The 23056-nt window shown below is 45.9% G+C and overlaps 1 protein-coding gene across 8 annotated transcripts in view; it reads left to right on the forward strand.

Annotated features, from left to right (window-relative positions):
* The window catches only part of ITSN2 (intersectin 2), a 135208-nt gene extending 115180 nt beyond the window's left edge, over positions 1–20028 (forward strand). For 7 of the 8 annotated variants that reach the window (XM_058551690.1, XM_058551691.1, XM_058551687.1 and 4 more), the window contains exons 29-39: positions 4109–4230; positions 7168–7274; positions 8193–8376; positions 11099–11197; positions 13241–13408; positions 13829–14044; positions 14627–14748; positions 15549–15631; positions 18516–18599; positions 19036–19209; positions 19699–20028. In XM_058551690.1, coding sequence (XP_058407673.1) covers positions 4109–4230; positions 7168–7274; positions 8193–8376; positions 11099–11197; positions 13241–13408; positions 13829–14044; positions 14627–14748; positions 15549–15631; positions 18516–18599; positions 19036–19209; positions 19699–19856 — 1517 coding nt within the window. In that variant the 3' untranslated portion in view covers positions 19857–20028. Of the gene's footprint in view, positions 1–4108; positions 4231–7167; positions 7275–8192; positions 8377–11098; positions 11198–13240; positions 13409–13828; positions 14045–14626; positions 14749–15548; positions 15632–18515; positions 18600–19035; positions 19210–19698 lie in introns of those variants that run through there. The other variant, XM_058551695.1, reaches the window with a different exon arrangement.
* Positions 20029–23056: the final 3028 nt, after the last annotated feature.

The following is a 23056-nucleotide window of genomic DNA, read 5'->3' on the forward strand; positions in this document are numbered from 1 at the left end:
TGGGGGAAGATGATTAGGAGTTTGGTTTTGGATATGTTACCTTCACTCGCCTTTTAGATGTCCAAGTGGAGACACTGAGTAGGCAGTAGAACGTGGTAGAGTTCAGAGGAGATATTCAGGCTGGAGTATAAATTGGGAGTATATCATTACATCGATGATATTTTAAAGCCGTGAGACTGGATGGGATCACCAAGGCTGTGAGTATGAGGACTGAGCCTCAGGTTCCAACATTAAGTCTGGGGAGTTGAGCAGGAACCAGGAAAGAGACTGAGAAGGACTGGCCAGTGAGGTCAGAGGATATGAGGCAAGGCGGTGACCTAGAAGCCAAGTAAGGAAGGATTTTAAAGAGGAAGGAGTGATCGGCTGTCAGAAATGCTAGTGATAGGTCAAGTAAAACCGGGTACCTTTTGCTAAAGGAGGAAGCTACCTGGGGCTGTTAGGAAGCTCTTCTTCTTTAAACTAAAACATTTCAAATAATGTTAAATGTATAATTTTCCAGCTGTATTCAGTAAATGTTTTTTACACAGTAATATAGACTCTTCGGTATTTGTTTAAATTAATTCTATGGCTGCTTGAAAAGAATGTGTGTTCTCTTGTATAAGTGTTCATTATATTAAGCCTGTTAATAGTTTGGAATCTTTCATAATTCTTACTAATTTTCATTGAGAGAGGTATATTAAACTCTACCACTGTAATTGTAGATTTTTCAGTTTTTTTTTTTCCTTTTCTGTTCTGTTTTTTTTTTAGGGGAGTAGTTCTGTCGTTTTTTTATTTTATGCTTTGAGACTCTCCCGTTAGTTGCAAATAAAATCAGAATTAGTGTATCTTCCTGAATTGTTTATGATATCATCCTGTACGGATCCTTGAAAGCCTATTTTGTCTGTTACTAATAAAGCCTCCCCGGCTGCTTTTTTATATTTTGTATTTGTGTTGCTTTTTCCAGCCCTTTACTTCTGACATTTCTATAACTTTATGTATCTCTCAAACTTTGCCTGCAATTCTGTTTGTTGCCCCTTCACCTATGAATGAATGATAGTATCATTAGAATTCTAGTTTGACAGTTACTTTTTCTCAACACCCTCTATTGTTGTGTTGAGTTGTGTGTAGCCAGTTTGATTGCTGTTCTTATGTAATTATTTTACTTTTTCTTTCTGTGTTAATGATTTTTTTTTCTCTTTGGTGTTTTGCAGTCTAAGGATGAATTTATTTTTATTTTTTCTCTAATCAGGAGTCATTGTTCCTCCTGAATCTGCAGAGTTATCTCTTTCATCAATTCTAGAAAATTCCCAACATTATAATATTAGGTCTTCCCATTCTTTCTATCCTCCCCTCGTAGACTCCCATTTGATGTATGCTAGGCCTTGTCATTCTGTCCTGCGTGTCTTATAACCTTCATTTTATGTTTTCTATCTCTTGGTCTTTCTGAGCTGCTTTCTAAGTAACTTCAGATCTGTTTTCAGATTTACTAATCCTTTCCTCACATGTGTTTGATCTGCTGTGTGATCTATTAATTTATTATTTCCATGATAATTTTGCCATTTGTATTTGTTTCTTTTTCAAATCTGCCTATTCTTTTTTAAAGACTCTTCTTAGGGTTTCAGGCCCTTCATATATGTCTTGAGTTATTTTAAACATATGTATTTTACATCTCTTTTTGTTCTATATTTTGTTCTATTATCTTATGGTCTTGGGATTCTAATCCTCATTTTTAAATTTATGGTGGATCATTCCTTGTTTTTTGTAATTTTTTACTTTGAACTCATTTTTAGTGAGACTTGGTTTTTCTGCGGAAATCTTGTGGAACCAAGGTTGTAAGAGTGATGCTCCAGAGCAGTTGTACATTTTCTTTGGCCAAGCACTCTAGGTATCACCAGCCAGAGACCAATTTTTGTGTTAACTCATTAGTTCAGGAATTCTTAACTCCAAATTTACATGAGATGCAAGCCCAGCGTTTCTGTTCTTTCTCCAGCAGAAACTAAAAGCTTTCTTGTCATCTCGCTGTTCTGGCAGGAGGGTTTTTTTCCTAGTCTACCCCGTAGTCTTCATTCTGCCAGATCCTCCTCTCCTGGGCCAAACTCAGGCAGAAGCCAACTAAAACAGGAGCTTACAAAAGCAGCCTGTGGGTTGGCTTCCTTGCAGTACGGAGCAGAGCAGGCAAAAGGTGAGAAATGGGTCTGGGGACAACGTGGTAGTCTACCATTCGATGAATACTTCCTGACCTCCGTGGTGAGAACACTGTACTGTTTGGTATTATAGAATTTTGTTAGACACAGTCCCTAATCTCCAGTGGGAGAGACAGACATACTACCTATATACAGATGAACTACAATACAAGTTATATTATGTGAAGTATCAAAATACAGATGGGAACCAATACCCTGGAAACACAAAGGAGAGGCGTAAGTGGAACATAAAGTGGGAAATGTTTCCCTAAAGTAGGATCATGTGAGCCACACCTTGAAGGGGGAGTGGGATGGCTCTGTGCAGAGAAGAGGGCTGTGGACAGTGTGTGCAGCACATCATGAGAGCTGGGCCCAGGCCAGGGTGGCTAGAAGGTGGGCTGCGGCTGGATTATGGAGACTCTGGAGCCCTTGCTACCGAGCTGGGACTTCATTCTGCAAATAACAGGAGCCATTGAATATTCTATTAGGGAAAAAACATAATTAAAAATGTAGTGGCTGGCTTGAGCTGTTCAACAGAAATAGAATGTAAATCACAAATGCAGCCACGTATGTAATTTAAAATTTTCCAGCAGCCACATTAAAAAAAGTAAAAAGAAACAGATGAAATTAATTTAAATAATTTTTTTACTTAACCCAGTATTATCCAAAATATTGTCATTTCAATATGTAATCAATATAAGAATTATTAATGCATTATTTTACATTCTAGGGTTTTTGGTACCAGGTCTTTGAAATCCAGTGTGTGTTTTACGCTTACAGCGCTTCTCTGTGTGTGCAGATAGTTCCCCTGTCACTGGGCATAAGGCAGCCCTCGGCTTCTTACTGAATGATTCTGGAATTATGTCACACTTCACAGTCTGACATTTGTTGATCTCCGATGTGCCTCTAAATTGATCCAAAGTGAATGCAGTACCTCTCACCCTGATGCAAGATGCTCGGGACTTCCCTCAAAGCCACTTAAAACGGCTGTAGTATATCCCCAACGAGGAGTCCTTTGTTCTAGTGGGTTACGGCATGGTCTCGTTGGGAACAGCTGGGTCCTGGGAACTTTAGATTTCCTAACCTTAGCACTTTACTCTGAGAAATCTAGACAAATGTTTCTCAAACATTTTTTAGACAGTAGCTCACAGTAAGAAATACATTAAATACATTTTGGGGCCACCTGGTGGCATAGTGGTTAAGTTTGCCTGCTCTGCTTCGGTGGCCCAGGGTTCGTGGGTTCCGATCCCCGGCACAGATCGCTCATCAAGCCCTGCTGAGGCGGTGTGCCACATACACAATAGAGGAAGATTGGCACAGATGTTAGCTCAGGGCCAATCTTCCTCACCGGAAAAAAAAAAAATACATCCCCAAATACATACCTAACTAAAAATTTTCATAGAACAATACTTAGCGATGCTGCACACATGGTAGTTCCTATTTATTTATTTATTTATTTTACTGCTGGGCCTAACCAGCATTTAAAAGAACTAAAGTGATATAATGGCCCACCGATAGCTCATGACCTGCAGTTTGGAAAACACTGATCTCAAGCATCTGATTCATTTAATCATTACAATAACTTTGAAAATGTCTTGAGATGGTGAGAATAGCATAGATTCTTCACAAGCCCAGCACGGTTCTGATCTCTCTGAGGCCATGTCTAAAAATCCTTAATTCTGTCATTAGTACTAAGAAAAGGAATTAGGGCCACATTGAAATGTTACAGGCGTGGCTAGTTTGCTGGTCTCGCGCCTCGAGTGGCAGGTCCTGAAGCCAGCTCTCCGTAGGTGCGCACTGCTCCGTGGAAGTTCTCACGCTCTTTGGAAGTCTGTGTAGTTCTTTCAAGGCAGCGTTTGTAAACCCAGTGCCTCTGCTGATAAATGTCTGTTTTCTGCAAAGAAGACTAAAATAATATTTTGAAACTCTCTCCTGTTTTTCCGTAGGGTGTGCTGACCTCCAAACCCTGGACACCATGCAGCCAATGGAGAGGAAGAGGCAGGGCTACCTTCACGAGCTGATTCAGACTGAAGAGCGGTACGTGGACGATCTGCAGCTCGTCGTGGAGGTGAGGGGCCCTGCTGACGCTCGAGGAGTATCTGCTGTCTCCTGTAGGGGGTGGCGGGCCTAGGTCTCAGGGCGAGGTGACACCTTTGACATGTGAATTCACAAGGAGTGACAGGAGCTCTCACACCCTCAAAATGCTTTCTTTGCCCATTGGAGTGCTTAAAGATTTCAGTCAACTCTTTCCCCAAAATTAGGTAATTCGGAGTGAAGAGAGAACGCGAGGGCCCCCAGATGCCTCAGGCGGATTGGCGGAGGCCCCATCAGGAAGGACGAGGGTGCAGAGGGGGCGGGAAGGCACTGAAGCAAACTTATCTAGCTCAACTCTGCCTAACTATTATTTACACTGCTGTTTTGACACCTGACATTTTCATAAGCCTTAACATTTCCAGAGGAATTGTGAAGCAGTGGGAATGTTCACCTGATGTTTGTATCAGTTTGGAAAAACAGGAGTTTATTGTAAACCATCTCCCAAATATCATATATTTACTCTTTATGTTTGTGCCTATTAATGTTTCCAGTGACCTCTAAGCTGATGACAGCTGTCAGAGTGGCATTTTAAAATGATTTGTGTCTGAGTAAGCAAAGTAAGACTTGATGGTTCTATTATACTTTTGTTTCTGTGGCTTTTAGTTCCCACTAAATGTGTCAAGGCCCTCAGATGAGAAGAGCAGTCAAATAAAGAAACCACCTGAGGAGAACAGGTGTCCCCACACAAACCCACAGGTGCATCATCTACCTGGCCATGACCTGGATAGCAGCATGGAACAGAGGCTGTGTCCTCTGCATCTGCCCCCAGCAAGGCCTACCCTTGATTCACTCTCCACCCCAAATGCAGGCTGGGCTCTCCAGACAGGGCATACTTGCTCCTCTCACATGTTTACTGTACTGCACTTCTCAGCTGATAATGCCTACCTCCCCCCAAGGCTATGAGCTCCTGAGACTGTGTAGCCTTCATCCTGCATCCCCAAAATGTAGCCGGGCCCTTTGCAGGCCTTCCCATCAGTACTGAATAAAGTAGGTGTGTTTATGTCTGCACCTGCCTGACCAGTGCAGATGGCCTCTAAGAAAAGCCCATCTTTTTTATTGACCACTGCAAGTGTCAGCCCTGCTGCTGGTCAGATTATAGTCCTAAGGGATTGTAAATGGGTGCAGAAGTACCTCTCTGACACTAGCACAGAAAGTGAACAGGGGCCAGGTGCTTGCCCCACCTCAGACAGTCAGTTAACCACTTGGGCCTCGGTTATTCCCACTCTGCCCACCTCACGAGATGCTCTGAGGGGCAAGGAGTCACATGCACTGTTAACAGGCAAGGCCTTCTTATTACTGTTCCCATGGAGCTTCCCAGAGGGCCTGGCCACCTCATCCTCCTCTGCCCACCTCACTGAGGCTAGCACAAAGTAGGTGAGTAGAGTGAATACACAAGGTAACATAGATGAATCAGTGAGTGAAGAGCAGACAACCCCTGTGCTTGAGGAGCACCCTCAGAGCAGGTCGACTCTCTGTCCAGGGCTCGCCCTCCTGGGAGTGTCCTGACATCTGCAGTCTGATTGTGGAGCTGGAGAGGTTTAGAGAGGTCCAGTTCACAGCATTTCATCTGACTCCTTTGAATCCATGTTCAACTCTACCCAGTAAACACTAATTGAAAACCTACTATGTGCAAAGCACTGAGCTAGAAAACAGAGACAAAAGAGCAAGTTCCTGCCCTCAAGGAGTTCACAGTCGTGTGGAGGGACAGACAGACAGTAACAGAACAGTGCAGTGAAGGCTGGGAGAGGGGTGACTTGGGTGCTTTGGGAGCTGAGAGGAGGGGACCACCCCCGGCCCCAAGGAGAGGTCAGGAAGGATTTTCCCAGTTAGGCTTTGGCCAAGATCTGAAGGACATGGACGAGTTTTCTGTGCCAGAAAGAGGAAGCAGAAGTGGGAAGGCATGTGCTGAGGGAGTCAGGGTCCTGCACGTAGTCAGGTACTTGAGGGCCAGGCTGGTGAGGTCAGCAGGGGCAGACCACGCAGGCCTCGTGAATCTCAAGAAGTTTGCATCTTATCCCACAGCCAATGAACGATTTTAATAGAGTAACGTATTGTGTGTGTTTTGGGAAGATCACACATGATAAGAGTCGTCTCAGATAATGTCACTATTTCCTTAAGGCTTTTAAAGTCATTCCCCAGGAATCCTAGTTGCTTAGTGGAAACTTGGCCTTAGAATCACAAGGAGCTGAGTTGAGTTCTAGCTCCTCCGTATTCTTGCTTTGTGACCTTGAGCAAATCACTCTCTCAGCCTTTGTTTCTTCATGAGTCAATTGGGAATAACAATACCTGACTCAGCTCGACCTACATCATCTATGAAGTTAATTGAGAAACCTCCCACACACGTACACACCCGCAGGTGTGCATGCACACGCACAAGCACATGCATATGCGTACATATCTGGGCTTTGTAGATCCTTCAGTGCTCTGGAATACCAGTGGAGAGGATTATCATCTCCCCTTCAGTCAGCCGACCTCTCAAGTCCACACCTGCTGGGTGGTCAGTCTTGGGGGTAGTACAAGTCTTCACTGTTTTACAAACTGCTTCCAGAACACTGAAGTGCTCGACCTGACAACAGTCATGCTTCCTCAGTTCTGCACGCTCTTACAGTGTGTGGGTGCTTTATGCCCGTGGTTTTATTTAACCTTCGTGACCCTCTAGGAGATAGGAATGAGAATCTTCTACTCCTCTTGATGAGACTACTGGATTCAGTCCTTAGAATCAGCCTTGATAGGAGCCCAGACAGCAAAAAGTAGGGAAATTATGGACTTTAAAATTTAACAATCATAAATATGTTTATTTTTAAATACTGTGATCTTCTTAATTTCGATGTATGAAAACATTGTTTCCTTTAGACTACCTTGGCTGTGTATCCACACCTAAGCTAACATTTCTTTTGTGTTTTGAATTTAGGTTTTTCAGAAACCCATGATGGAGTCAGGCTTTCTCAATGAGGGAGAAATGGCCTTGATCTTTGTTAACTGGAAGGAGCTCATCATGTCCAACACAAAGCTGCTCAAGTGAGTTGTGAGCATCGCCTGTCATCGCAGCAGAACCCCCCGCACCCGGGACTGAGGCTTCACACACAACTGTCTGCAGGGGCTACTTAGCAGAGGAACTTTCAACTGTTTTCGGCTCCCTCAGGCTTTTTATTTTATTATCATTTTATGAAATGCCATATAACTATAAAATACCTAATTATTGAAGTAAAGAAATATAACAAAAAATACTTTGATTAAACAAAGAAAAAATTAAATCGTTACACAAACAATATGTTAACATATGATTGCAAAATATACTTGACTCTGTATCAGGTGGTTAGAGTCAGGAGAGAAGCTGCAGCTCACAGCCCAGGTGGAACGGGCTAGTCTGGCGGTCTCCTAGGTCCCATGTGAAATTCCATTCCTCGGGGTGATTTTCCATCCCTTGTGCCCGTGAGGACAGGCTCCTGGGAGGGGGCATCGGCAGTCCCGGCTCTTGCTGCCTGTCCACCCTCCTTGGGGCTCAGCAGCTCTCCTGAAGATGATGCTCACCTCCACCTCCACGCCTGGCCTCTGGTCTCCTGCTCCCTTTTCCCCCTACAGAGTGTGGAAAATTTCTTTCTTCTTGGTTCAACAGAGAACAAGTTAGGATTTTTCAAAAGAAACTTTGCTAAGAAACTAAGGTGAAACCAAAACAATTCCAAAGGCCTACAAACACCCAAGTGTCTGGACTTCATTTTCTTAATCTTCTTTGCTAACATTTCACCCAGGTTGGCTTGGCCAGCAGAGCTTTATGCCCAAGCTGCCTCCTCCCCCTTCTGACTTTTCCCTCACGGTGCCAGAGGTTTTTAGGTAACTCACTGGTTATCATTACCATTAATCTCCCATGATATTCATCCTTTCTTTACCAAAGACATTCACTTAGAAACGGAAAGTGAGAGCATGTGTTGGTTGCAGGGCCTTGCGGGTACGGAAGAAGACGGGGGGTGAGAAGATGCCCGTGCAGATGATTGGGGACATCCTGGCAGCTGAGCTGTCCCACATGCAGGCTTACATCCGGTTCTGCAGCTGTCAGCTCAATGGAGCAGCTCTGTTACAGCAGAAGACAGATGAAGACACGGACTTCAAAGAATCTTTAAAGGTAACTCCATTCTGGGATCATAGGCAGGCCAGCCCCCTTCTGAGCCTGGAGGCAGAGGCGTACGGCGGCACAGGCAGAAATCTCAGCGATGGAGAAGGGTATTCCCCTCGAGTTCCAAAGGAAATACAAATGTGGCAAAGAATTTTCTGATTGCTTTGTGTTGCCTTTCATGTTGAATTGATTTTTCTTGGCACTGGGACCATGATTTTGCCCATCTTAAATAGCAGAGTGTTTTTAAGCCTACTTACATAAATCAGCTACTTTATACCCTCAAAAAAACCCATCCAGACTCTCACTTTCTTAATTTTGTGAATTGTATTTATTTTATATTCATCTTATTCCAGAAAGAATATAAAATAGCTTACTTAAATGTATAAAATGCAACAAGATAAAATAAAATTTAAAATAAGTGGATGAACAAAATGGGACAAAGGGAAATGAGAATAGGAAGAAAATGGTGACACCAGGAATTAGGATAATACATACAATGATTTCTGTGATCCTATACATGGACTTCGAGTGTACACAGATGTCATCAGACCTTCCAGAAACCAAGGAGAAGAGGAAACGATTGGTTCCATGATGCCATGGTCATAATGAAAAACAAGCAGTTGGTAAGGAGAAGGAAAGCTAGAACTTACTCAGAAAGACAACACTTATATGATACGGTTGTGCGTCGCTTAACGACGGGGATACATTCTGCAAAATGCATTGTTAGTTGATTTTGTCGTTGTGCGAACATCATAGCATATGACACAAACCTAGGTGGTATAGCCTGAATAAAATTAAGCATTACATGAAAAGAAGAGTCTATCGTAACCAAATAGGATCATCCTAGGAGGCAGCATGATATCATGCTTCGAACAAGACAGGTTTCAGAATCAGATTGCTCGAGTTGGAATCCCAGCCCATTGCTGTCCAGTTGTGTGACCAGGACAAGTTAGTTAACAATTGGTGCCTTCAGTCCTCTCACCTGTAAGCCGGAGATGATCAGATAATACTTTTAAAGTACTTTAGCACAGATACTGGCACATGGTAAGCATTCAATAAATGCTAATTATATTTATCTTCCTTATGATGATCTCAGGGATGCAAAAATGGTTTAATATAATAAGACACTGAGGACAGAACTCTTCAATTGGTGATAAGCATGGGAGTCAAGGGGTTGCCTAGAAATGAACTGGAAGAGACATGGAAAGAAACCAAGATCATAGAAACAAACATTGATCACAATAATTAGATAAAGGTAGATTTGTGAGTGTGTGTGAATGTTTTAAAGTAATCAATAGTTGAATTAAAAATAGGACATTTACCTTCTAAAGCATAGAAAACATTTTAAAAAAGCTTTTTCCAAATAGTAATAACAATAACAATGTAAATAGGATGTTAGTGTCATCACAATTATAACAATAGTAAAAATAAATAAAGTTTATAGTCTCATAATGAAAGGCATGGTGTTGATTACGTTAAAAAGCAAAATCTAATAGTGTTGTGCTCTAAAATGTTACTTTTTAAAAAGACTCAGAAAATATAGAAATAAAAAGCATAAAGATGTATGCTTTTTATTTGCTATACATATACATATAGCAATGTATATAGATATATCCAAAAACAAAAGGAGGGGGCAATTTTAATATCTCATGGTGGGAAATGACTAGGTAAATTTTAGTAAATGTATTTTTCAATCATTACAAATGATCACGCCAGGGTACTAGCTACTCTATTCAGGTACTATACTAGGACTAAGAGTAGAAGCAAATAAGATGTGGTCCTTGGCCTCCTGGAGTTAACAGGCTGGTGGGGCATAGAGACACCCTGTATTACCTGTATGCCCAGTCCAGGTGTGGCATCATATTAAAGGCAGCCACGGGTTATTATGGGGGTCAAGAAGGATCACTGAAAGGGTGGGAAGGTGTCAAGGAAGGCGAGGAGAGCCTGGACAAGACAAGGCATAATCTGAGTCTTCAGAGGTGAGTACGAATTAACCAAGTGAAGAAAGACATCCTAACACATCCATTACCTGGCACACAGTAGGTGCTCAGTAAATGGTAGTGATTGTTACTAATAAAGTAGGGACAGTGGGCAGGCAGAGGCAGGGGAAATCTGGAGCTGTTTAGAAGGCAAAGGGATTGGCATCAGTGGTGACTCCCGGTGTGTGCGTGGGAAGGTGCGTGGGTACAGATTGGTGCTACCAACTCAGGTAGGGATAGACGTAGAAGAGAAGGCTCTTATGAGGGAAGATGAGGACTTCGTTTCTGGGTATGTTGAGGTATTGAGGTGCCTTTGGGTCGTCCAGGGAAGAAGGAGTAATGGGGCAAGTGTAGAGCTCCAGAGAGGGTTTGGCTTAGACTCTGGGACTCAGCTGCAGGGGATCTTGAGCAGCAGCTACAGTTAGGAGTGGATAGAGAAGAAAGAAGTGAAGAAGACTGAGAAGGTCAGCAGACCGGGAAGAAGCCAAGAGAGGAGAGTGGTTCTGGAAGTAAAGGGAGAAGTGATCGCACAGGCTGTCAAGTGCACGTAAGAAAGAACTGAAAAGCATCCTCTGGTTTTGGCACATGAAGTGAGATAATCCTACTGTTGATCTCATACCTATCATTTTGGATCCTGAGTTTTTAGAAGAAATTAGAAATCTAAAAGGTGGTCAAAGTCAGGAGTATAGCCAATGTTTCCTTGTTTTCATTGAGGGTATGATTTCCTCACGAGCCTCTCAATTATTTTGCAGAAGCTGGCATCTGACCCTCGATGTAAGGGAATGCCCCTTTCCAGCTTCCTGCTGAAGCCCATGCAGAGGATCACCCGCTACCCTCTCCTCATCAGAAGTGTGAGTGCCCCGCCTGGGACGGAGAAGCGGGACCCGCTTAGGGTCACAGAGGCTGATAGTCAGGGGGCCTCTGAGTCACCAGCCACCCCTGCCACATGGTCTGGCTCCACCAGCTGATGGACCAGGCACTGAGTGTGTGTGCGTGTGTGTGTGTATGCACGTGAACACACACATACAATCTGAAGGGCTGATCTTTGAGGTGGGCAAGAAAAAGAGGCATCCACTGTCACGTGGATAGCCTCCCCCTTCCCAGAAAACTCCCCCGGCCTCTCAGAGTCAAGAGTGTGTTTGTCTAGGCAGAGTAAAGACCCTCTAGGTCTCCAGTAGTGGAGCCCGTCTTGAGCCCAGACGGAGTCCACCCTTAGTACAACTGTGGGCTCCCGTCTTTCTGCTGAGATCTGAATTCATCTACCAACTGAACACCTTCCCCTAGATATCCCAGGAGTCTCCAACTCAGCGTGTCCTAGCAGAGCTCATCGTCATCCCTCACTGTATCCCACCTCCGCTTGCTGACTACACAGTGCTAAAATTCCATCCATCTTTTTGACATAAGCAACGTGGGCCTCTTGAGCCAATATGCCTTCTAAGGAGATGGCAGACTTTACAAAGGATTATTCCACAAATAATCATTGATATAATTTTAACATCTTACAAAGAAAAACAGTAGAAATAATGACTGTTGCTTTTATCGATTATCCCTTGACCATTGGTCTGTAAGCCATGTTAACTCAATATAGACCTTACGTTACAGTTGTGATACCAAACTGACCCATTATACACATTAATCCACAGTCCCTTACCTGAAATATTTGGGGCCAGATGTGTTTCAGAATTCAAAATGTAATTCAAATACTGTGTATTATATGACACCCCAACAAAGCCTGAGCAGCACCTATAACCAAACACGTTAATATTCCTGCAGTGAAATATATGGATAATTGCTATACATAGAATAAATAAATACATCTCTTCAGTTGAGGTCAGGTTTTGCCACCAAATGAGTATTGAAAAAACACTTAAGGCTTTCAGGGCTTTTTCCCAATTTGGAATTGTAAACAAAGGACTGTGGACCCCCACGACTACAGTGAGAGTCCAGACAGGAGTTGTCTGCTGATGGGCCCGCTAATTTCTGGAGGGACCACACAAAGTTGCATTCTGGCCTCTATGCTTTTACATTTGTAAGATTAGTTTGAAGTCACTTTAGCATGAACTGAGGGGCCGGCCTGGTGGCATAGTGGTTAAGTTCGGTGCACTCCACTTCAGCGGCCCAGGTTCGCAGGTTCAGAACCCCGGGCACGGACCTACATCACTCGTCAAGCCATACTGTGGCGGTGACCCACACACAAAATAGAGGAAAGATTGGCACAGATGTTAGCTCAGAGCTAATCTTCCCCAAGCAAAAAGAGGAAGATTGGCAACAGATATCAGCTCAGGGTCAATATTCCTCACCAAAAAAAAAAAAAGAGCAGCATGACCAAATTATCACACACTCAAATAAAGAAGTTTAAAAAAAAAAAAAAAAAAAAGAATGACCTGAATGGCTTTTCCTACATGCTGATATGATTTTATAGTATTTTTCCTGTGGCAGGGGATTCATTGCTTTCATCAGATTTTTCAAAAGGATCAGTGACCCCAAAAATGTTATGAACCATTGCTGTTCAACAAGTTAACACATTTATCAAAGGTGCAGCCAGTTTATAGTGGAGGGTTCACCCTGAAGGCACATGGCTTAAATGATTGGGGGGAAGGAGGGAGGCACCCTTTAACATCTGGCCTATTACTAAACCCAGCTGGAGAGCCACCAGAGACCCACAGATTTCAGGGCACTTGATCCATGTAGCACTTGGCAGCCCTCTTGTAACTGAGTCACTTGTCTCCCCAAGAACTCATGGGACTATGAGCTTCTCAAGGGTAAACGATTGTCTTGCTCACCATTTTCTTTCCAGTGCTCAGCACCCAGCACATATGGCAGCCAACAGGACAGCTGGATGGGTGGGTGGAGGACACAATACATCCCACGTGACACAGCCCGCTCTTTTCCAGATTTTGGAGAACACTCCGGAGAATCACGTGGACCATTCCTCCCTAAAACTGGCCCTCGAGAGGGCAGAGGAGCTTTGCTCTCAAGTTAATGAAGGAGTTCGGGAGAAGGAAAATTCAGACCGACTGGAGTGGATCCAGGCGCACGTTCAGTGCGAAGGTCTTGCAGAGGTGAGGCCTGTGGCGCAGCTGGACGCCGCCAGGCAGGCTCAGGTGGGAACCAGGTGCAGGCTTTCCCCTGGTGTGGACAGTCTATGCCTCAGCTCAGCCCATGTGGATTCACCATCCTGCCCCTTCTTGGTTGTCATCTTCCTTTCTTGTAAAGAGAGATTTGATATTTATGTTTTGAGTTCTTTGAATTCAGCAGTTAGAATCAGTATTCTATGGGTATAAGTAATCATTTTCACCAGGCCAGTTTGAACTCTCAAGAAAAATAAATGTAAGGATCTTTTGTGTAAAGGTGAATGATTACAGTCACGTTCCCAACTAGAAAATCCTACCACAGTACCCTCAGGTCCAGGGCACAGGTCCCAGGGACACTGGGATGGTTTGTGCTGGGACTTACAAAGTAACAATCTCTTTCTCTTTAAGCAACTTATTTTCAACTCCCTCACCAACTGCCTGGGGCCCCGGAAGCTTCTGTACAGTGGGAAATTATATAAGACCAAGAGCAATAAGGAACTATATGGATTCCTCTTCAATGACTTCCTGCTTCTCACCTACATGGTCAAGCAGTTTGCTGTTTCCTCGGGCTCTGAGAAACTTTTCAGCTCCAAGTCCAACGCTCAATTCAAAATGTATAAAACGGTAAGTGTCGCATTCCCGGCAGTAGCACTGGCAGCAGCACTGGCAGCATAAGGAGGTGTTTCCTTTCCTGTAAGGCCCTCCTTCCCAGCCTGACCTCTCCTGTCCTCACGGGACGCTCTTCACCTGTCTCCAGATGGCTCATGCCTCTTTTGTCACTTCCCAGAGAAGAAGCCCCCAGGGTGGCTGGGCCTTCACTGCCCTCTGACAGCCGCCAGCTGGAGTCCAGCTTTGGACTCCAGCTTCCTCTCTGGCAAACATGACATGTGATCCCGCCTCTGTCCACATTCAGCAGCAGGTCTCTCTGCAAAACCAAGGCTGGCGCCTCGTGCCAGGTGTCAGTGCACGGCGCAGTGGTGGACGCTCGGAGCTCCTGTCCCCAGTTCAGTAGCATCTAATCTACCCCAGAGATTTACCTTCACAAAATGGAGACAGTTTCTTTATTCCTAAATAAAAGACCCTAGAACCCAGACCCCTCTCTCCCTCTCAACAAGGCTCTTCAGAACAGACAGAAGTCTCTGGACATAGGCAGGGCGAGTGCACTGGCCCATTTCACAGCCTGTGTTTTGGCCCTAATTCTTTCAGCCCATTTTCCTGAATGAAGTCTTGGTGAAACTGCCCACAGACCCTTCCAGCGATGAGCCTGTCTTCCACATTTCTCACATTGACCGAGTCTACACCCTCCGAACAGACAACATTAACGAGAGGTCAGTCCTGACCACGTGTGACCTGCTTTGAAGTCTAAGAGAAAGCCTGGACAGCTCCCTCTGCCGTAAACCCATCTCCAGGCCATGCTGAAGTCCTGCTAATTCTGTGTCCTTTCTTAACCAGCCCCCTCTGCCCCAGTCCCACTGGTAGGCCTTGGTGGAGACGTGCTGGGTTGCTGCAAGTGCCTCTAAAACGTTTCCCTGCTTCCAGTCTCTTCTCCAACACGAGGTCCAACACTCACTTCCTGCTGAAGTCCCTCAGGCAACAGTCTGTGCTCCATCATCTGGTCCCAGAGGCCCTCTTTGTGCTTCTCAGAGTCTAGGTCCTGTCCCTCCACGCCACAAGACCTGGACTCCAGCCAGAACGGCTGCCCTCCCCTTTCCCCTCTGTGTGGAATGCCTTCCTCCCTCTCTCTGCCTGGCCAGCTGCCGGTCCTCTAGGGTGTCGCTCAGCACCTCTGTGATGGCAAACCAAGGGCTGCTCCTCCTCTGTGCGCACGGTTCTTTGTGTAGTAGAACCTGCCGTTCTGTCACGCTGAACTGAATCTTCTATCTCTGTGTGCCCAGCACCTTGTAAATGCCTGGTGTTCTGTAAGTGGTCAGGAACTGTCTAGAAATTCTCAGCTTGATTCTCAATTAGCAAACGAGTCTTTCAGTTGAATATTAGGTCTCTGATTGGAAACTTGTCAAAGCCGAGGTTAGCGAAGGAGAGGGGAACGAATGCAGAGCTTTGGGGCTCCTTGTTGAACCTGTGGGATGCGCAGAACGCCTCCCAATGGTGCGCTCTGCTTCTCCTCCAGGACTGCCTGGGTCCAGAAGATCAAGGCGGCTTCTGAGCAGTACATCGCCACGGAAAAGAAGAAACGAGAGAAGGCTTATCAAGGTAGTCTGTGGTGCTCTGGAGGGTTGGAACCAGCCGCCAGGGCTCCTGGGGAGGGGGTGGGTCTCGCCCTCAGGACACAGGTGCTGCTGCTCCTGCAGTGAGGCGGTAAATGGGAACAGGAAAGACCAGGCTTGCTGCAGGATCAGACAGCAGATCCCAGCTCAGCTGCTGCGGCCCCTCCTCTCCCCGCAGCTATTTCAAACCTTCTGGGGGCCGCCCTGAGCCCCCACGCACCCACCGTTACACAGGTGGAGGTCATCCAGTACGAGCTCCGAGCTCCGGGACCTCCCTTCTCTCAGTGGCAAAGTCTGTGTCCCCCCTTCCCCGACACTCATTTTTCACTCCTGTTTCCAGGAAGGAGGGGCTTTCAGTGCACAACCCACCCCACCTCTCCTTGGTCCATTTTGCTCCATCAAGCTTCACTTCTATGGCCTGTTTCCCTTCAGCTCATGAACACTCCGCTCCTCCTCTCCTACCCCAGCCTCTGCCCTTTGCCTCCTCCAGATCCACCCATCCTCCCTTCTCCCTTGCCGCCAGGTCCTGGACCTTAAATTGCTCCCCCTCCTCCTCGTTCACCAGCCTTTCACTCCACTTACTGTCTTCATCATTCTCTGCAAAGGGCACGCTCACACACCAGTGACCGAACTCATGGCTTGGCTCACTTTCTCTCCTCGAGCTCCCTGCAGCCAGTGGTAAGAAATCGAGGCTCCTCCCTCCCCCTGGACCCCATGATACCCCTGAGGGTCCTCCTACCACCTAATCTTCTCTTATCATCTCCTTCCCAGTGCTTCTTTCTCCCGCTGTACCCCGGGAGTGCTGCCCTTACCTGAGCCTCTCTCTCCCTCATCTCATCCCGGTTTGTGGTCACAGCTAGGCTGCTCTCTCCCGAGCCCACACTCGCCAGACACACCTGCTTGACTTTTCCCTGGTGCCTGCTGGACGTCACAAATTGGCATCTCCAGTGGGGTTAATTAGCCTCCTTCCAGAAGTAGTGCCTCCTGAGAATCTCTGTGGATAGCAGTGTTGTCCTCGGCCACCCCAACTGGAACATGCTCTCTGACCCCCCACACCTCTCCTCTAGTCAGCTGCCAAGCCCGTATGTTCTCTCCATTGTTCGTTTTCCCATTTGCCTAGTCCTTTCCCTTCCCAGCAGCACAAGACCCTCCAGTCTCCCACCCCAGCTATAGCACGAGGTCCCCCGACCATCACCCATTCCCTTCATTTCTGAAGTATTCTTTTTACAGGGCTGATCTCAGTCTCGCCTTGCTTAAGCATCTTCCCTCTTGCCTCCCAAATTAAGGACAAAGTTCTTACTCCACACTCGGGGCCCATCCACAGTATTACCCATTACCTGCCCTGTTTCCTGCTGTTTCCCTCTGCCTCCCCACATCACTGCCTAATTGAGCAGGTCACCTGTGGGACCCTGCCGCCCACCCCCAGGCCCTCCTCCCCTGTCTGGTCTGCCCACCATGTTCCCGGCTGCTCTGGTTGCAGCTCTTTATATGTTTTTTTATTCAGGTTCCCCTTATTTTGTTATATACTCCTGAAAGGTATGTGTAAATCGGCTCTTGCTAATTGAGTCTTGTTTTAATGGTACTTTAAGTGCTTGCTACTGAAAAATCAATGATTGAATCATTTGTAAAGCACATAATGATCTCTTAATTGGTCAAAGATGTGAATCAAAGTTTTTCTATGTTAGTTTTTCTTAATATCAATATCTGTACATATTGTCATGCATTTTCCATGTGTTCAATTCTGTAGACATTTATTGATTACTTACTCTGTGCCAGGGCCGTGCTTGTCTAACCGGGCCTGCAAAGATGAATGTGGCCCTGCCCTGCCTTCAAGGGGAACTGAGTACCAGTGCTGTGCTGCAGGGGTGGGCTTCCATGAGGGGCTGGCCACTTCTCACAGAGAAGGTTCTACTTGCCCTGAGTTTTGAAAAATCAGTAGCTCACCAAGGAGTCTTTTTGTTAGTTTTCAAACCCTTGAGGGCAAAACCGGCTTAACTAACTTCGTATTTACCAAGATAATTTTGAGTTCACTGACTCAATTCCCTCCGTATTAAAAGCGTTTTTGAGTACCTGCTTAAATAGAATCAACTCTTAAATGAAACTGCTTTGTAAACTGAAGTGTTTGCATATAATTGGAATTATGATGAGTAAAGAAAATAGACTTTGGTGTCTGATGTTTAAATTTTGACCTTGCCATTTAGAAGCTCTGTGATGTGAGCATGTTACAGTCTTCTCTAAGCCTCAGTTTTCTCATATATGGAGATGGCAGTTATAAAGAGCTGCCTTATAGGGCAACTGTGCAGTTTCAGTAGTATGACATGTAAAGGTGTAGCACATGCCTAACACAAAGTAAGTATCCAGTAAATGTTAGCTGCTGTAAGTGCTGAACGAATATGATGTATTCTTATTTTATTAATATTACCATTTGCTAGGCAATCGAGGGGTTAATACATGGATGAATAAACAGTCCATGCTCTGCAGTGGCTCCTCTTGGCAGGGGAGAAGGACATGACACAGAATTTCAGGCCCAGCAGGCTATGGGATGCTCAGAAGCCAGGGATAATGGATGCACAGAGGAGGGAATGGGTCTGGGAGGTGAGGTGTGAGATTGGACCTGAATCTTGAAGGATGAGTAGGATGCTGACAGGCAGCAATGGCAGGCAAGGCATTCCTAGCATGGGACACAGCCTGGGCAAAGGCACAGAGCAGCCACACGTGGCTGGCTAGGCCGGGTGTAGGGGCAGGAGAGGCTTGGCAGTGTTAGGGTTGGTTAGAAAGACAGAGTGTGAGTATCTACAGCCAGGCATCATCACTGTGTGCTCTGCATTCTCAGAGATGAAATTAACGTGACTCGTCTGTCTCTTTTGTAGCTCGCTCTCAAAAGACTTCAGGCATTGGGCGACTAATGGTGCATGTCATTGAAGCTACAGAACTAAAAGCCTGTAAACCGAATGGTAAGGCTTCTTTCATTCAACAGACGTGGTAACTGCCCCGCTTTTGCTGATGACTCTTCTGAACACTGAATAATGGGATGCTTTTAAAAAGTCAGTGTGTCCAATGCCACTAAAATGGTTATTGGACCAATATTATTATCACTCAGTGTTCCCACTAAGTACCAATGCCTCCTTCCTCAGTGCTTCTGAGTGGAGAAAGCACGAAGCAAGTTGCACTGACACTTGCCTAGGCTTGGGGGGAGCCCCGCGTTTGAGCCTGCATGGTTGCTGCCCTGGTTTATGATGCTGTCAGCATTGGGAACAGAGACCACAGGCAGATCTGGACCCCTGCTGCGTGGTCTACAGAGAAGCATCCCTTTGGATCCTGCTTTCGCTCCAGGAAAGCCCTGTTGTTACCTTTACAGGCCACATGTGTCTTTGGTTTGTTTTTGTTTAGGAAAGAGCAATCCATACTGTGAAATCAGCATGGGCTCCCAGAGCTACACCACCAGAACCCTCCAGGACACACTAAATCCCAAGTGGAATTTTAACTGCCAGTTCTTTATTAAGGACCTTTACCAAGATGTGCTGTGTCTCACCATGTTTGACAGAGACCAGTTTTCACCAGATGGTAAAGTATAATTTAGCTAGGGGGTCTGAAGTATCCCCAGCACTCTAGAATCTAGGGTCTTGATCCAGGGTACTTGGCCTTATTTTTGCCCCATGACACCTCAGGGAAATGACACAAGCCCATGGTCATCAGCAGGTCTCATTGGCAGCAGATGGGGTGCCTTCTCAGGGGAGGGGGCGGCCTCAGGTGTGTTCACGTCTTTGGCCCAGTCACTCCCTACATAGACAGTAGAAACACTGTGCTCCTGGCACGTGCTGAGTGGGGGACACGGTCCCTGACCAGAGACTTGGATTCCAAATAGACAGTTTCCTTCACACGAATCTCTTGTTCTGCGTGCATCCATTCACAGTATCAAACAGCCAGTAACCAAAAGAAGTTACTTGTTTTGGATTTGAAAGTTGCATGAATCCTGTTTCAGACACCCCTCATGTGGTGGTTTTTAACAATTTTATAAAGAAGACTTTTGACTCTCACATGTCTATTCACCAGATTTCCTGGGTCGCACTGAAGTTCCAGTGGCAAAAATTCGAACAGAACAGGAAGGCAAAGGCCCTACAACTCGGCGACTCCTGCTACACGAGGTTCCCACCGGGGAGGTCTGGGTCCGCTTTGACCTGCAGCTTTTTGAGCAAAAAACTCTCCTGTAGGGGCTTTGGGAATCTGCCCACTAGGCTGGGGCTGGAGAAGATGGCCGGTGCTGCCCCGAGGCTCAAGGAGCGTCACTTGGCTTCATCCATCACAAGGCCACGCACGCTGGGGCCTTCTGTTTTATTGCACACTAAATCGCTAGCGATCTATGCAAACATGACCTTTCCTTTATAAACCCCACCCATAGCACAGTGCCTTGTACTAGTGTTAACATGTTCGGCTGTGTTTAGATGCCAAGGTTTCCGTTTTCAGGGCTATAAAAAGTATTATGTGGAAATGAGGCATCAGACCACCAGACGTTACCACTTGGTTGAATGTGTCCACTGTGGGTGGTTTTGGTGATGCTGTAACCATTCCACGCCATGTGACCTCTGCTGGGTCACAGCCACTCAGGAGGTGAAGGATTGGGACGAAATGCTGTAGCCTCAGCATGTGAACAGCCTGATACCAAAATAGTGTCTACTTGTGCACTGAATAAAAAACAGAAACTTGATCATTTTATTCCTGATTAGATTTTATCATTCTCTGCTGAGACAATATAGTTTGAAATCTAAGGGGGAAAGCTTGATTTACTTTAAATACTGTGAACTCTAATGATGTGGAAAATATTTTTCAACTTTAATTTTCTGAAATATAAATTATTTATGTAAATTCCTTGTTTTGCATATTTCACAGGACATACGTCTTTAAGCTTTATCATTGCCAATATGTACAGAAAGAGAATAAAAATACCAGTTTATGAATGTAACTTCTTTCAAAGCTTGCCTGATTTACTTTCTACATGAAAGTTCTTAAAAGGTAACTTCAGAGGTTGCTTATAATGAAACCAAATTTCCTTTCTGCCACAGTGGGAAAATCAAGGACGGGGTAGGGAGGGGGAGTGCTCAGGAGACCCCAGAGCCTCGTCTTGACTCTGCCATTGACTTGCTCTGTGACTCTGTTACATTCACCTACTGTTTCTCTGAGGGCTAGACTGAAGGACCTCTGTGGGCGCTAGACCATACCCTTTTGAGTCCTTCTGCTTGCCTAGTTGAGTAGAAACTTCAGGGGTAACTTAGGAGTAAAGAAGATGCACAAGTATGAAGCACCATCAGCAGGCCCCTCAGCCCCTCCAGCTCCAGAAGCACCTGTCTCTCCACCGGCCCCCTGTCCTATCAGAGCCACATGCACACCTGTCAGAGTGGCGTATTTGGCTTCTGGATTTTGAAGTACGAAATTTGTTTTGAAAATTGATAAAAATAAGGTCTTATACACTAAACCTTAGGTTAATAAGTATGACTGGGAAAAAGGTCTGTCTTGTGGAAGGAATTGCTCAGGCTGGTTTCTCAGGGAGCAGGTCTTCTCGAGGAGCTGGAGGAACGGAAGGATTCAGATGTCCCTCCGCCATAGCTCCCATTTCCGTCTAAACATAATCGCTGGACAGAGAAGAGCTGGAAAACATAATTCAGAATATTCATATTTTTAAAAATCCATCACAAAATCATCACAGGTATTGATCCTGGCCCTGATTGGTTAAAACACAGACATAAAAGAAACATGCCACAGTGTCCAAGGAAGAGACACCACTCAGTATCTGAAACTAAAACAACTGAATATGTTGCCTAATTACGGGGAAGTCTGGCTACTCAGGCGCAGCCTCGGTGAGCGAAGCAAAGTGCCCATGTTTTGTAGGGTTATGGGAAATGTTTCGTGCTGGTTGCGAGGCAAGTGTGGGCTGACGTCCAGCGAGTCTGCCTCTGACTGGCTGACTTCCAGAGCAACAGGCTGTGACTGATGCATCGGGCAGGTTTAAAACCAGCTCTGGGGTTACTTGTGACCACAGCTACAGAATAATCCTTTTCCCAGGACCGTGAGGACTTTAATTCTCACTGGGATGAACGGTGGCTAGTGCCATGTCTCCATGTCTAGATATGTCAGAGTTCTTTTCAGATTTAGGACAGAGGAGCCTGTGGGATGTGAGTCAGACAACTTGTACAAAACTATGGAGGATATTGAATGTCAGTACTCCCAGCAACCCCAGTCAACCCCTTTACCCCAGGAGTACAGCTCTGCCCTTAAGAAATCAAGTTCTGTCCTGATTTTCTGAAGGGCACGGGGAGAGGAGGAGAGGGTGCACCCTGAGAACACTACACACCCGCCAGGGAAAGACTGAGCCGATGTGAGGCATGCCCAGCATGCCCCTTCAGCGCTCATCAACGTCAGGATGCCAAGGCAGGTGAGCAGGATAACTCCATCCTCTGAAAGACGACCCCAATACTGAGCAGTCTAACGTTACAAAGTCTGAGTGGACGTGAGGAGAGTGTGCCCTGGTGAAGGAACGTGTGCTTTGGCACCAGAGGGACTGGACTAGGAATAGGACACTGCCACTTTCAAGCTGTGCAATTGACCTTGAGCAAGCCACCGAACCTCTGGGAGCTTCATGTATTGGGAGATAATACTATCTTGCTGTGAAAAACCATTAAATGAATATAAAATACCTCACACGGTTCCTGGTTCACAACAGGAGCTCAATAAACAATAACTATTATTATTTGGATATTTCTTGCAATATCTTTCCACTTCTGGAGAGAGACAACATGGTGGTAGTATTTTAACTTAATAGACACTGCAAACTAAAGTTCCACAAAGCTTTATTACACACGCCTCCTCACAGCTGGTGCAGTTCCCAGCTCCCTTGCCGGACCCCCAGCTGCAGGGCAGCCAGGTGCTGGGCCAAGACCTCTGCTGTCATCACTCTTCGTTCCACAGGCTGGGACCCCCTTCTGTGCTGGCCTTCCCCAGCCGCCCAGGATTTGGGTCTGTGCCGTCTGGTTCCTAAAACCTATTGACAGAAGAGAAGAGCTGAGTGTAGGGTGGGGAGGAGGGGCCTACAGGGAGGAATGCTCCGGCTGATCCCACCCGACACACAGCCCTCCTGCTGGAGCTGAGACCTTCCAGGCAGCTTCTCAAGCATCCCTCTCCTCACCTCCCTCCCTCTATGTGGTTTCTGCAACTCTCAGACAAGGCTTTCCGTGTCTCTGGACTCCATGCGGTACTAATCTTTTCATGGTATGGCAGAGATGACAAGCTGTCCACAAAATGCTTCCTCTCCCTGCCATTGTGCTCAGACCAGCCAGGGACCACTTTTCCCAGCGCCCCGCCCCCTGCAGTTAGGGAGGGCCACAGCAATGGCCACAGGCCACAGATGACTGATGGAATG

This window comes from Diceros bicornis, chromosome 12 (genome assembly GCF_020826845.1).
Source record: "Diceros bicornis minor isolate mBicDic1 chromosome 12, mDicBic1.mat.cur, whole genome shotgun sequence".
In the NCBI taxonomy this organism is placed as follows: Eukaryota; Metazoa; Chordata; class Mammalia; order Perissodactyla; family Rhinocerotidae; genus Diceros; species Diceros bicornis.